The sequence below is a fragment of the Lissotriton helveticus genome, chromosome 2_1 (genome assembly GCF_964261635.1).
Source record: "Lissotriton helveticus chromosome 2_1, aLisHel1.1, whole genome shotgun sequence".
NCBI lineage: Eukaryota > Metazoa > Chordata > Amphibia > Caudata > Salamandridae > Lissotriton > Lissotriton helveticus.
Genome location: NC_136059.1, coordinates 1,907,192,977 through 1,907,210,850, shown reverse-complemented (window position 1 = coordinate 1,907,210,850; position 17,874 = coordinate 1,907,192,977). Strand labels below are relative to the sequence as shown.

General features: G+C 44.6%; 1 protein-coding gene across 15 annotated transcripts in view; it reads left to right on the top strand.

Moving 5' to 3' along the window:
- BLTP1 (bridge-like lipid transfer protein family member 1) overlaps positions 1-17,874 on the top strand; it is a 2,102,388-nt gene that overhangs the window by 1,594,206 nt on the left and 490,308 nt on the right. For 9 of the 15 annotated variants that reach the window (XM_078676834.1, XM_078676829.1, XM_078676837.1 and 6 more), the window contains 2 exons: positions 2,924-2,986; positions 4,112-4,359. In XM_078676834.1, coding sequence (XP_078532960.1) covers positions 2,924-2,986; positions 4,112-4,359 — 311 coding nt within the window. The remainder of the gene's footprint in view (positions 1-2,923; positions 2,987-4,111; positions 4,360-17,874) is intronic. The other 6 variants (XM_078676841.1, XM_078676840.1, XM_078676838.1 and 3 more) reach the window with 2 other exon arrangements.

Here is a 17,874-nt window from a genome sequence, read left to right as displayed (position 1 = left end):
TATCAATCTTTCAGAGCTGCCTGCAATATGGCTGGATCTCAAGGACTTTCTGCTTCCATCAAGACTGCCTCTTACAAGTGCTGACAGATATTACAACCGCCATTTGGTACTGCAACAGACATGGGCAGTGCATGGTCATGTGTGTTGTACCAGGGTTTGTGAGGCTGTGGCACTGGCTGGACCTTCAGGAAATTTCATTGTCGTAAACCAACTGTAAGGATCCTTAAACACCAGGGGGATGGAGCTCAGAAGAGACCATCTAGCTAACCTTGAGTGGCATCTAAGCCTGGCAGTAGTTGAAAGGATTTTCTCCCTTCTAAGGGTGCCTTGGGTAGATTGTTTCTCTACCCCAAAAATGCTCATTATCATTTGTGATCTAGTGTTTCTGACCCACGGTTCCCTGGGGGAATATTCTGCCTTCTGTGGGAAGCCTGTCTCCTTTAGGCATTCCTGTCTCTGCTTGCCAGGGTTCTGAAGAAGGTCAGGAGCGACAGAGCTCAAAAAGAGGGGGTGGTCCAACAACAAGTCTGGGCCTCTTCACCACTCTTAGTCTACCTCTTTGGGATGAACATATCCCCCCCAAAACAAGGCAGGGTTGTACATTCAACCCCTCACACATCCACCATCACACACAGAGATTGAGCAGAACCGACTATAAGTAGATATGATCTTCCCACAGAGGTCCTGACCATGATTTTGGTTGTTCGCCACCCTTTGAAAAGTTCAATCCATTCTGGCCTCTGGACAGTTTGTGGCCTATTGTGAGGACTGTGAAATAGGCCTGCTTTAGGCAAAGCTCTCTGGTGTTCTCCTGTTTGTACTGGGTTTGACCCAACCAGGCCTTATCTTGAGCACTGTTGAATTTTATTTGTCAGCCCACTCCGCCTTTCTATGTTTGTCTGATGAGCCCTATTGAAGTCCTCATCTGTGATGCAGTATTTGAAAGGCATATATATTTCCTTTCTCCTTTTTTTATGCCCCAGTGGGACCTTCATTTGGTTATTACCTTCTTAATATGCACACCTGTCGAGCTTATTCACAACTGTTCTTTTAATCTACTGAGCCTCAAAATGGTCTTTCTCATTGTGGTTACTCCCACGCACAGTTTCTGTGAACTGCAAGCACCACATCCCACCACCTTTCTGGACAAGCTTGTGCTTAAGACCCAGGCATTATTTATGCCAACATTGTTGTAACCTTTCATGTAGGGCATTCAGTCACCCTCCCCACTTTCTTCTCTCCGCCACATATGTCGAAGGAGGAGAGACCACTGTACTGGTTGGTACCCAAGGACGCTTACCTTTTGTTTATCAATCAGACTATTAAGTAATGAGTAGATGCTCACCTGTGGGGTTCTCTCGTGTTAAGACGGGAATGGCTGTCCAGAAATTGACCTTTCCCAGATGGATCGTTCTCTGCATAAACATGTGCTATGCCATGCTCAAAACGTAGCCTCCGGAGGGCCTTACGCCTCATTCTACAGGAGCTAAGGCTCCCCCTACAGCTTTGGCCAAAAGTGTTTTGGTGCTGGACAGCTGCAGCTACACGGGGGGTCATCAGATTAACTTCTGCATGAACTCGATCTTGTTGATATGGTCTTGTCACTGTCATTGTCTCCAATCCCACCTTGACCATGATCAAGGCTGATCTATCCTTTTTGTCTCTAAATGACACTTGCAGGATGAAGCCCAATGGCTAGGAGTGTTCGGTACTGTTCATCTGCCAGGTGGCACATGGACATTAATACTTCACCAGCCATTACTGCTTTGACTCTCAGGTAGGTCTGCAAGGAGGACCATTTTGTCAGCTGGGTCCTGCACCCCTCAGACCCTCCAACATTTGGCTGTTAGTGCTTTGGTATCTATCTGTTATCGAGGTCAGTGAAGAGTGTTCTCCTGAAAGAATAAGTGTTCTCTGTGGCCTGAAAAAGATTTTTCCTCTGAACTAAAAGTCTATCAAAATCTTTGCCTGGCTGGAGGGTTCTTACATTCGGAATAAAACTGGTTCAGCCGAAGAATAGATTTTTAAATATAATATGTAGCACTTCCCCATGTTGTGTTGAAATATTGTGTCATACTCAACAGAGTAAGCTATTCTGTACTACTGCAATATGTGTACAACTTGCACAGAATTTATAGTCAAACCTCAGTTTTGGCTATTGCAACTCACTTTTTTTCAGGACATGTTAGTTAAGGGAAAAAACAATAATCACTATTCCATTTATGTTTACGGTTTCAAAATTACAATTGCATTTACACAGAACCGTTACATTTTAAAATGCAGAGAATTCACTCATGCAGTTGGTCCCAATTTTAATTTTCTTATTTTATTTGCAATAAGTTTCTTCAATATGTTATAGTTAATTTTCTTTGTTTTGCTTGGAACCTTAATTAGCTGAGATTGAAACTGCTGTGCCAAAGGGATGTCTGTAATAAACAGAAACGAATGCCAAAACTGTTGGTAGCCCTTTGAAAATGTACAAGTGGGACACAAAACCACGCAAATAGACTATAGATAACCTTGTTCCAAACAGGTTTATGAACAGAAATCAAAATGACGTGAACAGAGTTTAGCCAAGCATACTCTTGTACATCTATTACCTCATCTCTTTCTTAGAAAGAGAGACCTGCTTGTAACACTTAGTTTCCACCTTGTGCAATTGATGGTGTCTGCTGCTACAGAGAACGTTAACAAGAAAAGAATAATGCATATCCTAGCAGTTGCAGTATGTAAATTATCTAGTGGCATTGTATATTAATGCTCTGCACCTCAAATATAGAAGAACGAGTGAGTAGAGTTTGATACCTCATAGCAGCATTGCCACATAGATTTGTGTCGTCTCACTTCTTTGTTATTTATTATTAATTGTAAGAACATGAAATGTTTTAAATAAATGTCTCTTTTTTTGTTCACTTTAATGAAGTTGAATAATACAGTTATGGGAATTACTCGACAATGCAGCGTCCCAGGGGATGGGTATTTCCAGGTATTTTTCAAAAATAAGAAGTGGACTCTTCCACGGAAATTGACTAATCCACCTTGCACAAGCTCTGTTTCTTGACATCACCCCTATCAGACATGCAAACTTTGCAAATCAGAATGTAGATCGACTGTGTTTGCTCTTATTGAAGATGTAAAACATCATTGGCTGTAGGTATTCACTATTCCAAAAAAGAACGTATCCAGTAAAATAATGTGATTTGACAGTACTTGGTAGAATCCTACCTCCCCTCACTGTAAACATAGACTTATAGATTAGCTAGGCCTTTCTTAGTGGCCTCAGCAGCAACACCCATGTCAGAATTATATTCTGTGAACCTTGTCCATTACATGTTCCTGGCCCAAGCCATTTGCAGTTTTCTGGCATTCTTGTGTAATAATGCTTATAGGGCAACATATAGATTTCCTATAAGGTTAATTATATTATCCTGTTCTTGTAATATTCAAACTACATTCCTTCAAAATTGGTCCAAGTACAATGTTGTATATCTACCTGAAAAACTGCTCCTCCAGACAGGCAGGATCAAAATAGAGCATAACAATTGCATTAAGGTGAATGTAAGCGTTTCTTCAATGATGCACTCATCCTTAAAGTAACTATACCTTCATGGTTTTAGCCACAATAATTTCCCAAAACACTGTTGGATGCACAATTATCTTTTCCCAGGACGCTATATCGCTATACATTCTGGTGTGCATCAGTTTGCATGCTTTTTATTCACTAATGTTCCATTTATGGATAATCTGAACATTTCCTAAACCTCTCTAAATTCTTGGGTGTTTCTAATTGGTTTTAATCACTTACGCAAGGGCAGTGGCACATTGACTTAATGGATCTTCGATTGGATTTTCAGCTTTGGTATTTTTTCACTTGGTAACTGTTTCTGCTTTCTCTACTCAGAACTCCTGTTTGCTGCTGATTTCTAATTTCTTCATTTAGTTTAATTTCCATCAACATGTCATAGCTTTCATTCTTCGTGCTTCAAAATTTGATGCTTCTGTCTTTTCTAAAAGAGAAACTGTTCAACATTTATTTTCTACTACAATTCTGTTTTCTAGTTTTAATTTAGCCTAACTGAATAACCAAGTACCGATTTCTTTTCACAATCAGTTTCCAGAGGAGACAGAAGTTGACCTTTTGTCCGTGACCATTGATGGTCCATCATCCCATTACTCACCATTTAGTGAAGCATCAGGCTCAGTGTTCAGTTCACCTAATACTCCAGTAGTCTTCTCACCAAGCGTTCCCTTCCAGCCCGAAGAGGCAAGGCGGGAGGAGACATCGTCCTCATCCAGCGAAGAGGAAGAAGAGGAACACGAGAAGGAGAGATTGAAAGTGTTCATGAGCAGGAAACCACAGTAAGTGTACTGTGGCCTACCTAACATGTTCTCCGAAGTTAAACACCTTAAAACAAATAGTAATATCTATTAACTACCAACAAGTGTGTAATGCTTATTTGTCATAATTAATAACATTTCTCGTTTGAATTGTTATAGGAAAAGATGCATTTTATATTGTGTTACCAGAAAGTTATCCAGATGCAGATGGTTTACTTATGTACTTTAGGGGTTAACATCCCTAACACCAGCTTTCACGCATTTAACCATGGCTTGTGTTATATTTGCTATCGCAGTAATTGCTACTTTACTTGCATTCTCTGCTACTTCGGCTGGGTGAAAAGGGATGCTAACATCCACTTGACTGACTAGTTCTGTGGCTAAATTCCCACTGCTGCCAATGGAAAGGTATCAATATTAATTTGGTTACTAGTTCAGTACTCAGCGTGTAATGTGCTTCTTGTACAGGCTGAAGCACCATGGAAAGTCAAATCTGTTGAAATGGAGCTGGCATAATACATGATTTAGTGACTTTTGCTGAAATTATATAGCATTTGTTTTTGGTGTTTGTTTTTTCTCCACATGTTCAACATATTGGATGTATAGTTGGTTTGCAAGAACATATTTGGGGGCAAATTGAATCATGCTTTAGAAACCTGTAAACAGACCATGATCTCTTAATCGATTTCAGCTTCTATTAAGATCCTTTACACTGCACAGCAGTTTTGATTATGGAATCCTGTAGGAAAGTAGGATCTGCTTTCATGGTTAGCCTCACATTTTGCTGGTGTCACTCTGGTGTCTAGTCTGACTTGGATCCTGTTAATCAGGGCAACAGTCACTGTGCTCTCTCCCTAAATTGGACTTGGTAAGTACTTTGGTACCTTGCTAATTGGTTACTGCTGTACCTTTCTATGTCCCTAGTATATGGTACTTGGATACCCAGGGCCATCACAGTCTGTGTGAGCTGGTGCTAGCACCACTCACAGCAGATATAAGTTTCCCTATATCTGAGGTCACGGCACTTAAAACCTATAAGTCTCGCCTAAGGTAGACCTTTCAATCCTGAAGCCAGGATGCTTGGTTATAAGTGTGAGGGTGCCCTGCAAGGGCAGGACCCCCCCCCCTTCAAACCTAGGAGTCGATGCTCCTGGCTTTGTAGGTGCGGTCAGCCATTTTAGACATGTAGTGGACATCAAGTAAATTACGAGATGTCTAACTATATATTAGCTGCACCGAAACCAGTCATGTTTGGTGTCAAACATGTTGGAATCCTACCCCAACACCTATTCCAGTGTGGGACATAGGATAACATGTATTAGGGGGCTCCCCTAGGGAGCCCCTGTGTATTCCCGGTACCAGCCTTTCAGGGTCTAACAGCGAGCCAGTGCTGCTGCCGACCACAGACAAGATTCTGCCCTTCTGCTGCTGAGCCAGGCTCGAGCAATGGAAGGCAGAACAATAGGTTTCCTGTCACAGGGAGGTGTAACCACTTCCTAGACAGGACTTAGTGTGTTGGGCTGGAATGGGGGCACTTGCCAGCGACACCAGACAGCTTTGAAGGGCACATTTGGTGCCCTCTTTGCATACTCCAGTTGGAACCTGTTCAGGGAGCCGTTGGCTTCTGCTCTGGAGAGAAAATAAATGGACAAAGGACATGGGAGTATCTTCCCCTCTGTCCAGCCCCTTCACTGGGAGGGCTCCCTGAATCGTCCCAACCCTTTCTCTACAGTACTTAAGGGCTTACCTGTGGGTGACTCTTCAGAAACATTGTGGCACAAGATTCAGATCCGAAACCACTTCATCTTCAACTGCCTGGGCACGTTGGACTTTGTTTTGGGAATCAAGACTGCAACTGCAAGACTCCTGCTCATCCTGGTCTAGTCGTCCTGCCAGTCTTCTGCATTGTCTGTGTCTTCGCTCCATACAGGTTCTTCACCAGGCCTGTGGGCATCCAAGATACTCTAAGGAATCTCCCTTGGAGTGAAGGAGCCACTCCCCTGCATCTGCAGGCACCGCAACTAAGGTGACCTGTCTTCTGCTCCTGACGTCCTACAGACTCCGGAAGGCTCAGCAACACAGGTGGTGGTTCTGCAACACCTTTGAGGACTACCCTGTCTTCACAGCAAGTTTGAAGTCAGTATCACTCGTCTGAACTGCTGGAGCAGTACCCCTATGCACAGCGTCGACTTGACATTGACTCTCTTCCCCAGAAATCTTCAGGCTCTAAGAAGCTCCAGCCTCCAGCATCTCCTGCTACAAACATCTTCGTCCTCAGCGCATCCTCTGCACCATGGGCCTGCATTCTTGGTGAGCTGCTCGCGGTTCTCTTGCGGCTCCTGTTCCTTCGGACTTGTGGTCCTCTTGAGGGTCTTCTTTGGCTCCAGTGGGCTACCCTGCTCGCTTGGGCCTGCTCTGACTCTTCTGCACTTGGTGACTTGCTGGTCCAGACACTTCACCTCGCTTTCTTAGTCTGTTGCTGCTGCCAAGGCTTATTGGTGCTCCCACCGGTCACCGACCCCTTGACTCACGACGTGGGACAGCTCGTGATCAGCTCCTGGTCAGCGTCGCCTGGTCCTCACAGCTGCAGCAACTAGGTCACCGTCCATTCTCCTGCATCTTTGTTCCTCATCGTCATTGCTCTTCCATGCCTCCTGGTCATTTCTGAGTGGCATAGAATCTGTCCCCTCAGCTTGTAGGTACTCTTCTGCAAGAATCCACCCTTGAATTCCACCGGACTCTTTCACCTTCTTCGCCAGCGGCATCTTAACTGAAGTTTTCCAATGTGGTCTACGGCGGTTTCCAATGTCACTTGACACCTATGCACCCGGCTTCCCTGGTGTAGATTTCCCGGTTACTGGGGTATCCACAGGTGGGGTGACTCTCCAACCTTCCATCTTCTACTGGTTTTCTTCAGAGTCCTCTGGGAAGGAGCCTTGTTCTTGAAAACTGCAACCACGAGTTCCACATTGACTTGTATTGCGCACACTACCATTTTCCTCACTCTGCATGTTCCTGGGTACTTATCTTGAGTGGTTTCCCAGCTCTTCTAATTCTTCTGGATCCAGTCTCGATTTCGGTCGTGGTTTTCATTCCACTTTATTAGTATATGGTTTGGTCTCCCCCTGGAGAACACTGGGTATTGGTGCTACTTACCTGTTCTATTGTTGAAATATTGTGTGTATTGTGATTATATCGCCGGGTAGGAGATTTCTCAATCTGTTACTGAGTGTTTATAATAAATACATATTTTTATAACTACATTGTGTGGTTCTTTTTCACTTAACCTATACCATATTAGTACCTGGTAAAACAAGCTCCTTTACACTCCTTCTGGACTAAGCCTGAATGCTGCTCTCCACAGCTACCACATAGAGAGATTTCCATGGTTGTCTAGGACCCACTAACATCACCATAAGAGGTGCCTGGATTAGTGCAGGGTGCTTTACCTAAATATGTTTGCACCATATACTAAGCCTCCCTCCTACAAATTCCAACCTAGTTTGTGTTTCATTATAATTTGCAATCATCCAAAGTTTCAGTAGGCAGTGATTCTGGTTGATCGACATTCGAAGAGGAATATATGCCACATGAATGTTTCCCTTTTTATCAAGGGAAAACATATAGTGCACGTCTCACCTTCTGGGACAGTAAGACAGCAGGCTCTTTCACCAAGGCCGAAACTGCCTGTAATTGCATGAATATCTCCTCTGAAGCTGAGATTTATTAACATGATCTACCTTGGAAGGCGCTTGACGTAAGTAATAACTTTAAATCTTTTTAACACCAGAACCTCACCATTACAATTAGGTGGATGAGGTTCTGTATATGGTGCCATCAAATCCACCAATTTTGATCTACTTGCAAATTAGTTGTACTGGAATTTTTTCTCCAGCTTAGTAAGAAAAATGTAAACTGTAAACATGGAGATAATGTGTCTGTCCTTTCTATCTGTGAGAGAAGCTGATAGAGCTTTCTTTATTTGACATCCTAGTGATGTCTTAGTTTTGAATAGAGTAATTAACCGTGTTTCCCCAGCTCTTTACTTTACTGCTCAGCAGGACTAAAATATTGTGTGGCTTCATTTAACCATTTCATTATTGTGATGTCAATGAAAGTGGTTTCATGGTGGCAATAATTTCAGCCGAGAGGGAAAGAGCTTGAAGTCTTGAAAACGTTTTGCCTTGTGCCATGTTTTTAAAGACGAAGGGACTTTGAGGGTTGAACCAGCATTCCTTCCTAAGACAGTGATGGAGTTAATCCTTATTCAACTTAAAAATGTAACTTTTTTCCCTCTCAACATTCATCTAAAACGGAGGTGACGCTGCATAAGTAAGAACTAAAAAGCCCTCTCAGTCACTTCATTTCCATATCTGTCTTGTACAGATTAGTCAGGCAGCTTTTTGTTATCTGGGGGAGCTCTAGAAATGTGAAGTGAAACTGAGTATTTCTTGATGGATGCATCTAAGAGTTTCATGAGGCATCCACAACGTTTCTACCAGGAGAAATAATTGTACAAGCCACCAAGTGAACTGTAGCCTCTTCTGCTTCCTCAAGAGGGGTGCCTTTGAAGAAGGTCTGAAAGGCAGCCACTAGATCTGCTCTCCATGCCTTTGCAAAAACTGATTCAGGTGACAGGGGTGAGACTGTATTCAGAAGACCAGTCTCCATCACTTCCTATTGATCCCCAACTTTAAAAAAAAAAAGCTTTATTTGTCAGTTTTGTAAAACATTACAATTGAAAAATAGCAAGCAGAAGCATGCATGGTGGAAGGTGCATTACACTTATCATATCATGCCATTGTATCAACATTTTCCAAGGATATTTGAGCCTCCCACTTTCCCCCAAGGAAATCCGTGTGTACCCTGCAGATATGCCCCATTCTGCGTCAGTGGCACAATGGGGTTGCCATCAGTGCCATCAGTGCTATCACAGTCCAATGAAGTCGTTTCTGAGTCTGAATCTATGAGAGTGTCATATAGGGCTCTCCAGTTAAGTAAGTCATGGTGCACTTTATTGCCTCGTCTGTAAGTTTCATGTGGGCCTCTTCCGCCAACGTCCATTCCGACACATCTTTGTGCCAGTGAATAATCTCAGGCGGCCTTTGTCCCAATGAGGATATAGCCACCGTATATCGTGCTAGGACTAGCATCAGCTGTAGAAATTTGTATGATATCTTCTTGCTTTTGGTCGCTCTTTATTACCGAAGAGACAACACTGGGGGGACAGGACTATGCTCCGATGCATGATCCTTGTTATGTCGACTACCACCTGTCTCCAGAATTCCTGTACTATATGGCAGTGCCACGCTAAATGCAGTAAATTATCCCCGATTGCACCACCACGGAGGAAGCTATCTGGGTTAGTCAGGCTCATTTGTCTCTGGGGATAAGGTAGGTCCTGTGAAGGAAGCTGTTGTGCATCAACTTGAAGTGGGCATTGCTAGACATTGTGTGGGTTAGTTTGTTGACTCGCATCCAATCCCCGTCCTCTAATGGAGTGTCTATGTCCAGGTCCCATGCTGCACAAGCCTGAGGCAGTGTCCCCACTGTATCCGCTCTCTTAGCCCTTTATAACAGTGCAATCATGTGACGGCCTGAGCCACAGGATAGTAGTACCCAAGCGTCTGCGAAGGGCTGGATAATGCAGGGTAAGTTGGCCATGCCACCCTGGCTATTTCGGCCAAGCTGGTATGGTGTAAGAAGTTTCCAAGCCAGAGTACAAACTCCTGGGGAGCCTCCTCGATCGAGATGAAGGTCTCCCCGCGGTATAAAGGCCCTAGTAGGTCACTCCCTCCCTCCTTCCATGCCTGAAAGGACATATTCTCCCTCATTCAGTGAGAGTTCTTTGTGGAATTGGGCTATTTTCAGAACAGTCTTAATAAATCGTTTCGAAATGACGGTTGTCTGGCGTACTATGTAAAGGAGGTTCTTCGGAACCTCTTTGCCCTCCATCAGTGCTACCAGTAACTTCTGCAGTGACTCGACTAGCCAGGAGGCGTTTCTCTGAATTCTCACCCAGGTGACGCCAATGTGCCAATAATACAAATCCAGGCGCAGGACTTCCAGTCTCCCATCCTCGTATCTTTTAGTCAATGTCGTCAAAGCCATCCTGCTGCATCTTCTCGCCCACAGGAGAGAAATAAAGACCATTATTGGAAGGGGGCAAAGCAAGTTCGGCAACATATATATAGAGATCTTGGGAGGAGTACAATTTTAGCTATTGACAGTCTTCCCATTAAGAAGAGCAGTAACATGTTCTAGAAGGTCACAGATGCCCCCATCGCATCCAAGACCATATCCATGTTTAGGCACAGTTGTAGTAATTTGGAGTGTGCCACTTGTACCTCAAGATATCTAAAGTTTGATAATTCCCATTGCAGACCCTGCACCAGTAATCGATCTGCCTGCGTACCTACTAATGAGGCTAGTGGGAATAGCAGGGACTTACTGCAGTTAAGCTGAAGGGCTGGTAGATTCCCAGAGTCATCTAGCAGGTGTAAAAGTTTTGGCACCACAGCTCGTGGTGAGGAGAGATAGAAGAAGGCATCATCCGCATAGAGCGAGATCACATGCCGGACCTCACCAATTGCATGCTCAAATCCCACAGCTCTCTACATGTCCATATTTTCAAGGGCTCTATGGCCAGCACTAACAAGAGAGGCTACAATAGGCAGCCCTTCCATGTCCCTTGACCCAGTGTCCACGACTCCGAGCGGCAGCTCCATATCTGGACGCGTGCACTTGGATCTGCATAGAAGAGCCAAATCCATCCACAGAACCGAGGTCCTAGGCCAACAACACGCAATACCTGGACCAAGTTTCCCCAGTCTACAGTGTCAAAAGCTTTTTCAGGGTTGACTGCGACCTGTGCCATCTCCTCGTCACGGTTTCCTATCGCGTGTAGAATGTGTGTCAGTTGCCTAATGTTCATGCTAGTACTCCTCCCTGGAATCCAATATCCCACTCAGGGGTCGAGTGGATGGGCCTGGATTGGGGAATGGAGTAGCTGTGCTGTTCCACCCACAACACTGTGCCATCGCTTCCAATGGTAACCTTAATGCCTGCGTACTTCCAGTGATTTGCAGCTGGTGGAGCCCGGTACTAATGCGTGCCCTGCTCCGCCCTCTGGGCCACTTCGCTGCAGGAGCCATGGGAGGCCCGCACGATCAGGGCAATTACTGTCCAAATGTCCCTGTGTCCAGATGGGACGGAGTGATGCTGGGCCACGCGGCCTCGATTCCCTATACGTGGCTCTCTCTCTGCTTGCACCGGGGGAGGCGCTCGCACTCCTCCCTGCCACTCCGACCCTCCTTACCAACCTCATGTGCGTGGCCCGTCGAGGTCTGCCCCACTGCTTCAGCTAGAACCTGGATGGCCCAAGCCACCCCCAGTGATCCCATCTGGAAACACCAAACCAGTCAGGGGTTGGGCCCTCTCGGGCCTTCCAGTCATTATGCGTAGACCTACCAACACACCAGGCAAGTGCCGCACTGGCGACCCCCTTCACCATACGCTGGGCTCCTGCGTAGCCTGGGCTCCCTGGTGCTGCTTCACTTCTCTCCCGCCAGGACTGGTGTTGAGGTGACTGTGTCTTCGGGTGAGGACCCCCCTCCACCCCGCTCCCCCAAATCGGGCCACGCAACCTGTCAGGACTCTGTCCCAGTGGGTATCTTCTGCTGCTTCGACAATCCTGGCCTCACTGTTGCATGCTTCGGCCCCAGCCCACTAAGGAAGGCCACCCCATTTCCGAGGCCTGGCCGCCTGGGCAACCACGAGGAGCTGACCGTCACAGCCTCTGAAAGCAGGGCCCGTGAAAGTGGAGCCGGCCATGTACTGGGGCAGCAATCACCCATTCTGAAGGACTCTCATTCTTGTGTTTGCAGTCTCAGTGGCCCGCAGAGGGTAGAGGCATTTTACGGGCCCAGAACTGGTAGGCCCCGATCTCAGCAACCGCTCACCTCTAATGGACCACTCAGATGATGCATCCTGCATTTTTCCAGCTCTCGAGGAGTAGCGGAGGGCGAGTGCCACTTTCCTTTTCTGGGGTTGTGGCGAGATGTCTAGTTGAACAGGATTAATCAGGATTCTAGCGTTGGACTGGCCGGGAGCTCTTGTCCTGTCAGCCATGTTTCCAGAAAACACCCTGTGATCCCCCAACTTGACTGTGCTTACTCAAATCCCTCTCAGCCCTGTGTGGCCTAACTTGACTCTTCATACTCAAACTGTTCTATCTGAAAGTGTGAATTATTCATTGGAAATCTTTCAAAGTTTATTCAGGAGGAATATTACCCATTAGAAATAAGTGACATATCTTTGTCAACATTAGTTCCGTTGGATATTCTGTTTGAGCAATATTTTTGTAAACTGGCGATGCATGAAGCCTCTTTGATGACCTCTGACATGAGTGTTGCATCACAGCATTGTAACAGCATGTAGATCACTTCCCAGGCAAGGATAATGTCAACAATGATTTTCTACAAATGGAACACATAACCTGTCAGAGCAACGTACCAAATATACCTATCATTTCTTCAACAGGTACTTTGGGTCATTTGGCAACAAACTTCACCCATCCTTGTATCTGGCTTGGCCTAATTCTTTAGGCGCCCGCCTCTAAATCTGTCATAAAAAGATTGGAAAAGTGGCTGGATGAAGCTTTTAAATTTGATTTTCAGGTAGTAAAGCTAGCTGCCATTTTATTCGGTATATTGAGGATGCTTCATTAGATCTTTCCTCTCCTTCCCCCTACTTCCTAGTCCAGGCTCTTATACTCTCACCTGGACTACAGCAACTCTCTTATCTCGGAGCACACAAAGCCACAGTAAAGAGACTTCAAGTTGTGCAGAATTTTGCTGCTCTGATAGTGCACAACATTCCCAGATACCAGTCTGCCTGGCAGACTCTCTGCCTTCTTCATTGGCTCCCCGTAGTAAAGGGAATTTAACTTAAATCACTCTGTATTGCTCATAGGGCCATCCTTAAGAAAGGACCTTCAATCAATCGTTCATTGTTGTCTTCCTATAACCCTGGGAGATCCTTGCGCTCTTGCAATGCCCATTTGGTCAAGGTACCTGTCATTAAAAGGGCTGCATATGGAGGAAACTCTTTTGCGTACAGTGCAGCCAAAATGTGGAATAGCCTCCAACTCTCTCTTCGTTCATTTAAAAAGGAACTCCCTTTCCAAAAGGCATTAAAGAGTTGGCTTTTCAAGGATGAGTCCCTCTCATTACCCTATCGATTCTGTGCCTCACTTTTAGAGCTGGGATGCCTGTGGGTAGCTATGTGCTGTATAAGTGCTGAATAGAATAGAATAGAATAGACACAAATTCCCCATGAGAAGGAATAATGACACAACTAGTCCAGTGCAAAGTAAGATGTTTTTGAAAGCCAATCAGCACATTCCGTACCTGTAAGCATCATAAAAGTCTATTTTACATTCTTTATCTAATACCACCGATGAAGATGCATGCCATTCCAAAAGGCCCAGTGTCTAGATGACCTGTTTCCTCCATGTACCATTCTGAGGTTGCCAGTTTTAGTGAGGCTCAGGAGCACTACTTAGTAATACACGTGACTAGCTCTCTTGAAGATGCTCTGTGTGGGTTTAATTTCCTGGGTCCTACCAGCCCCTAAACAGACCGTAGAAAGCAATACTATTAGTCATAGTTCACTTCTTTGAGCATCAATGAATGCTCATTGCCTGATATGCATGAATCGTCTCAATAATCCATTATGGTTTCACAGTACCATTTCTAAAGAATCTTCTGTGATTTGATCGATCCAGTTCCACCAAATAATGATATGTTTCAGTGAAATTCCTCTGAGGTTAAGAATGTCCTGGACATGCAGTCCTTGAACAGGTCACAGAGAAATTCAGACTACCACGCTCACTTATGATCCTTTACCATGTTAAAGAAGAAGGGATATGTATTTTCCTTATACTTGACAAAACAAAATCTCTCACTTCCAAAATTGGAAGTTGTCACCCTGTCCCAGGTTTTAGTCTATATACAAGAGATTTATTCAGAAAATATGAAAGATGTTTTTGGATATTGACCTAACTATCTTAATGATTATTTTACCCCAATAAGGAAGGGACAAACCAGGGCCGGACTGGGAACCGAAATCGGCCCTGTCACACTGCTCAGCCAGCCCCCTAGGCGGGTAGAGGGGGGTGTGGCCGAACTGTGTGCCAGGGCCGGTTTCGGATAATTTTGTTACAGGGGGCCGATAATGCCAGCCCCCAGTAAGAAAAACGGCTCCCAGGGGCCCAAAACCAGCCCCCACCCTGGCGGCCCACCGGGGAAATGCCCGGTGCCCGCTACAGCCAGTCCGGCCCTGGGAAAAAAATAGAGGCCTGGTTGAAAGATTCTTCGAGTAGGATTAGAAAGCTGGAGTGAGATTGAGGACCTTATGACATTCCTGTTTAGATTCTCTGTATTTCCCTGGTTCACCCAAGGCACCCACTGAATGGAGGTATGTGTTACAAAAACAGTTCAAGAATATGCAGGCTAGTTCTGTATGTGTCTTTTGAGGTGAAAATTCTTCTGTAGTATTGGTTTGGACCATTAACATATAACTGCACGATATTCTAAGCAGCCTCAATCCTGCCTAGAAATCTGTTTTCCTATGAAAGCTAGTTTTCCTTTGGCAACAGTCTTTTATGTGGCTCTGTAGTAAAGTTCTGGCAAGGACCTAAGCTTTCTTCGAAGGAAGTGCTGCTGCCTTATAGAAGACTCTCAATGTATGACTTCACAGTGAGGTTAGAAGAGTTAAATACCTTTTTTTCTGAAAATCATTGCCTACAGTAGTGCAGACTCATGCATAACTAACCCTATACATCTTCAGATTTATATGTTTGTCACTCGAATATTGAATAGTTTTTAGAGTTGGTTCGTGAAGTACATGTTTATGGGTCAAACATCTATTATGCTTTTAAACTAGACGCTGTTTTATGATTTGTAGATGTTACGGACACATTCTTCTTGATGTTACATACATTTGACTTCTTGCCTTGAAAGATCTTACTCTGAGGATTCTTTGGGACAATAAAGGCATGCGCAAGTGTTAACACTAGAGCTGAATCATGTGCTGCCACAATTTGTGATTACTTTCAAAATATTCATTTACAATACACCTGAATTTTTGCTGGATGCCACACTATCATGATCATGCCCATGTGGTGCAGCTTCTTGTAGATATGATGCTTTTTCTTTTTTTTCTCTTTTTTATTAAGTCCTCATATGTGACAAAAGCAGGAGCTGAGATTTAAGAGGTGATCTTAGGTCTGGGTGCCACATAACATCCATGATCCAGGCATCCGTTTGGCAGTCTTCTTCAAATAATAGTCAAGTAGGAGTCACCTCTAACCTCATCAACTTGTTTAGCTTTGTATTAATCCTTGGACTTAGTAGTAGTGTGACCAGATTGTTCAGTGAACCCACACCTCTTATGGTAGTGCAGGTGATCAGGTTCTAGGAAAGACTGTGACACATTTTTTCTTGCTTAAGCGTACCAGATTGACAATCTAGTCTAGCAATGTGTCTGGAAAAACTTAGCCAACCCACACAGGTAGACGGTAGTTCGGAAACTCATTTTGTACAGATTTCTCTACGTGCAATGACTATTAATGTGAAGAGTAAAAACTATCGAATTTTCCCCAAGGATGGTGTATCTTATTTTAGCACCCCAAAAATAATGAAAGATAAGCTTACCTCAATTTTGAGCCCCAAAATGTTTTTCAATGCTTCACCCACGTCTTGCCAGAAGGTCTGTATGGCTGGACACTGCCAAAAAAAGATGTACATCAGCTGCATTTTCCAGATCACACTTCGGGCAGCATCTCTTCTTTCTTCCTCCCATTTTTGCAAGTTTCTTGGGGGACCAGTAGGCCCTGTATAGTGTAAATTGATGGTTCCTCCTGAGTGGTGCAGATTTTACTGACGACCATAGTATAGTTTCTGATACTTGCCATAAGTGAGGAACGTCACAGCCTGGCATGTCCAGCTTCCAGATCTCTTACGGTAGTGTCGGGTGAGCGTCGTCCCCTTGTAGCAGAGCCCAGTACCACTTAGAGACTTCCGTTCTTTAACTCTGGGTATTTTGTAGTTCTCTCTCAGTTTCAGTTTCATTTTCCATCCCCAGATTCATCTGAGTTTGCGACCAGCTCGCCAACTGATAGTACTTAAATCTAGATAGGTTATAGTTTGTACGTTGGTGTAAAGAGAGCCATGTTGCAGGACACCTTGCTCGGCTAGTTGGCCCTACCTTAGAAAACCTGCATTTTATATTGGGGTCACTAGACTATCCTTCAAGCAGCGTGGGGTCCCTGGGGATCTCCAAATTAGTGCCATACTGCTTTAATATAGGATCTCTAGTATTCTCCTGATATGAGTCCAAACTTTGCATGCTGCAATTAGAGTCTTGAATATGATTTATTTAAAGAATTTGTGGTGATAAAATTTAAATACTTGCCTTCTTCAGCTATATCTCTAACTATGGCTCTGTATCGCATTGGCATGTCGAGGATATCCATCAACAGTCGTCTATCATTTTTCAAGAAGAAGGCCCAATAGTAAAGCTGGAAATCGGGAAGTGCAATTCCACCCTCCATCTTTTTCTTCCTGAGTTTTTTCCAAGAGATTCTTACACTCTTGCTGCTCCATATGAAGCTGCTAAGTTGACCATGTAGTTTCTTAAACCAAGCTTGTTTAAAATGTATGGGGAGAGCATTGAAAATAAAAATACATTTTGGGAGAATCATTATTTTGACTTAATTGGTCCTTCCTAAGATAGAAATCGGGAGAAAGGCCCAGCTTTGCAAGAGTTTTTTTGAATCACTCATGATTCTATTGAAATTATTGAATTCCATATTTTCCAAGTCCTTGGTCACTCTGATTCCTAGGTATCTGATTTCTGTTTTATCTAGATGTTTGCGATGATTAAGGGTGGGTCCGTTCCACATCATAGTCTCTGGTAGGTGCGACAGGGAAACTTGGTGGCCAGCTAATCGTGCCGGCCGTGAGCGCTTGCATCTCTGCTTCTCTACTCACACTCACCATGTGCACTCTGGCCTCCGGGCTCACACTCTCGCTCCTCTAGACTCCAAGTCCGTTTCCACTGCCAAATCAGTGACAACTGGTGCCTTCTCCGGCAGTTTACGGGAGGGGGTAACGAACGGCAGTGGCAGACATGAGTTCCCAGTGTATTGTTGCTGTCTCTGAGCTCTGATGCGACTGTCGAGCGGAAGTCCACATCAGCTTTTTGGTCTCTGGGAGCAGAGTCAGCACTTTCCACACTACGCTGTCTGTTACTTCGAACAGGAGGCAGACAGACATGGGGAGAAGGAAACTCCCTATATCACCTATGACCCCCAAAAAAGGAGGAACACCCGTACCTGCAAAAAACCAAAGCCACTTTCTCCCAGCAAGGCGTCTGACATTGCAGGTTATACAATATCAGCCAGTAAGGGGAAGACGACCGCCTGCCAGAAGGGATACCAGATGATTTCTCTGCTACCCCCGCTAAAACAGG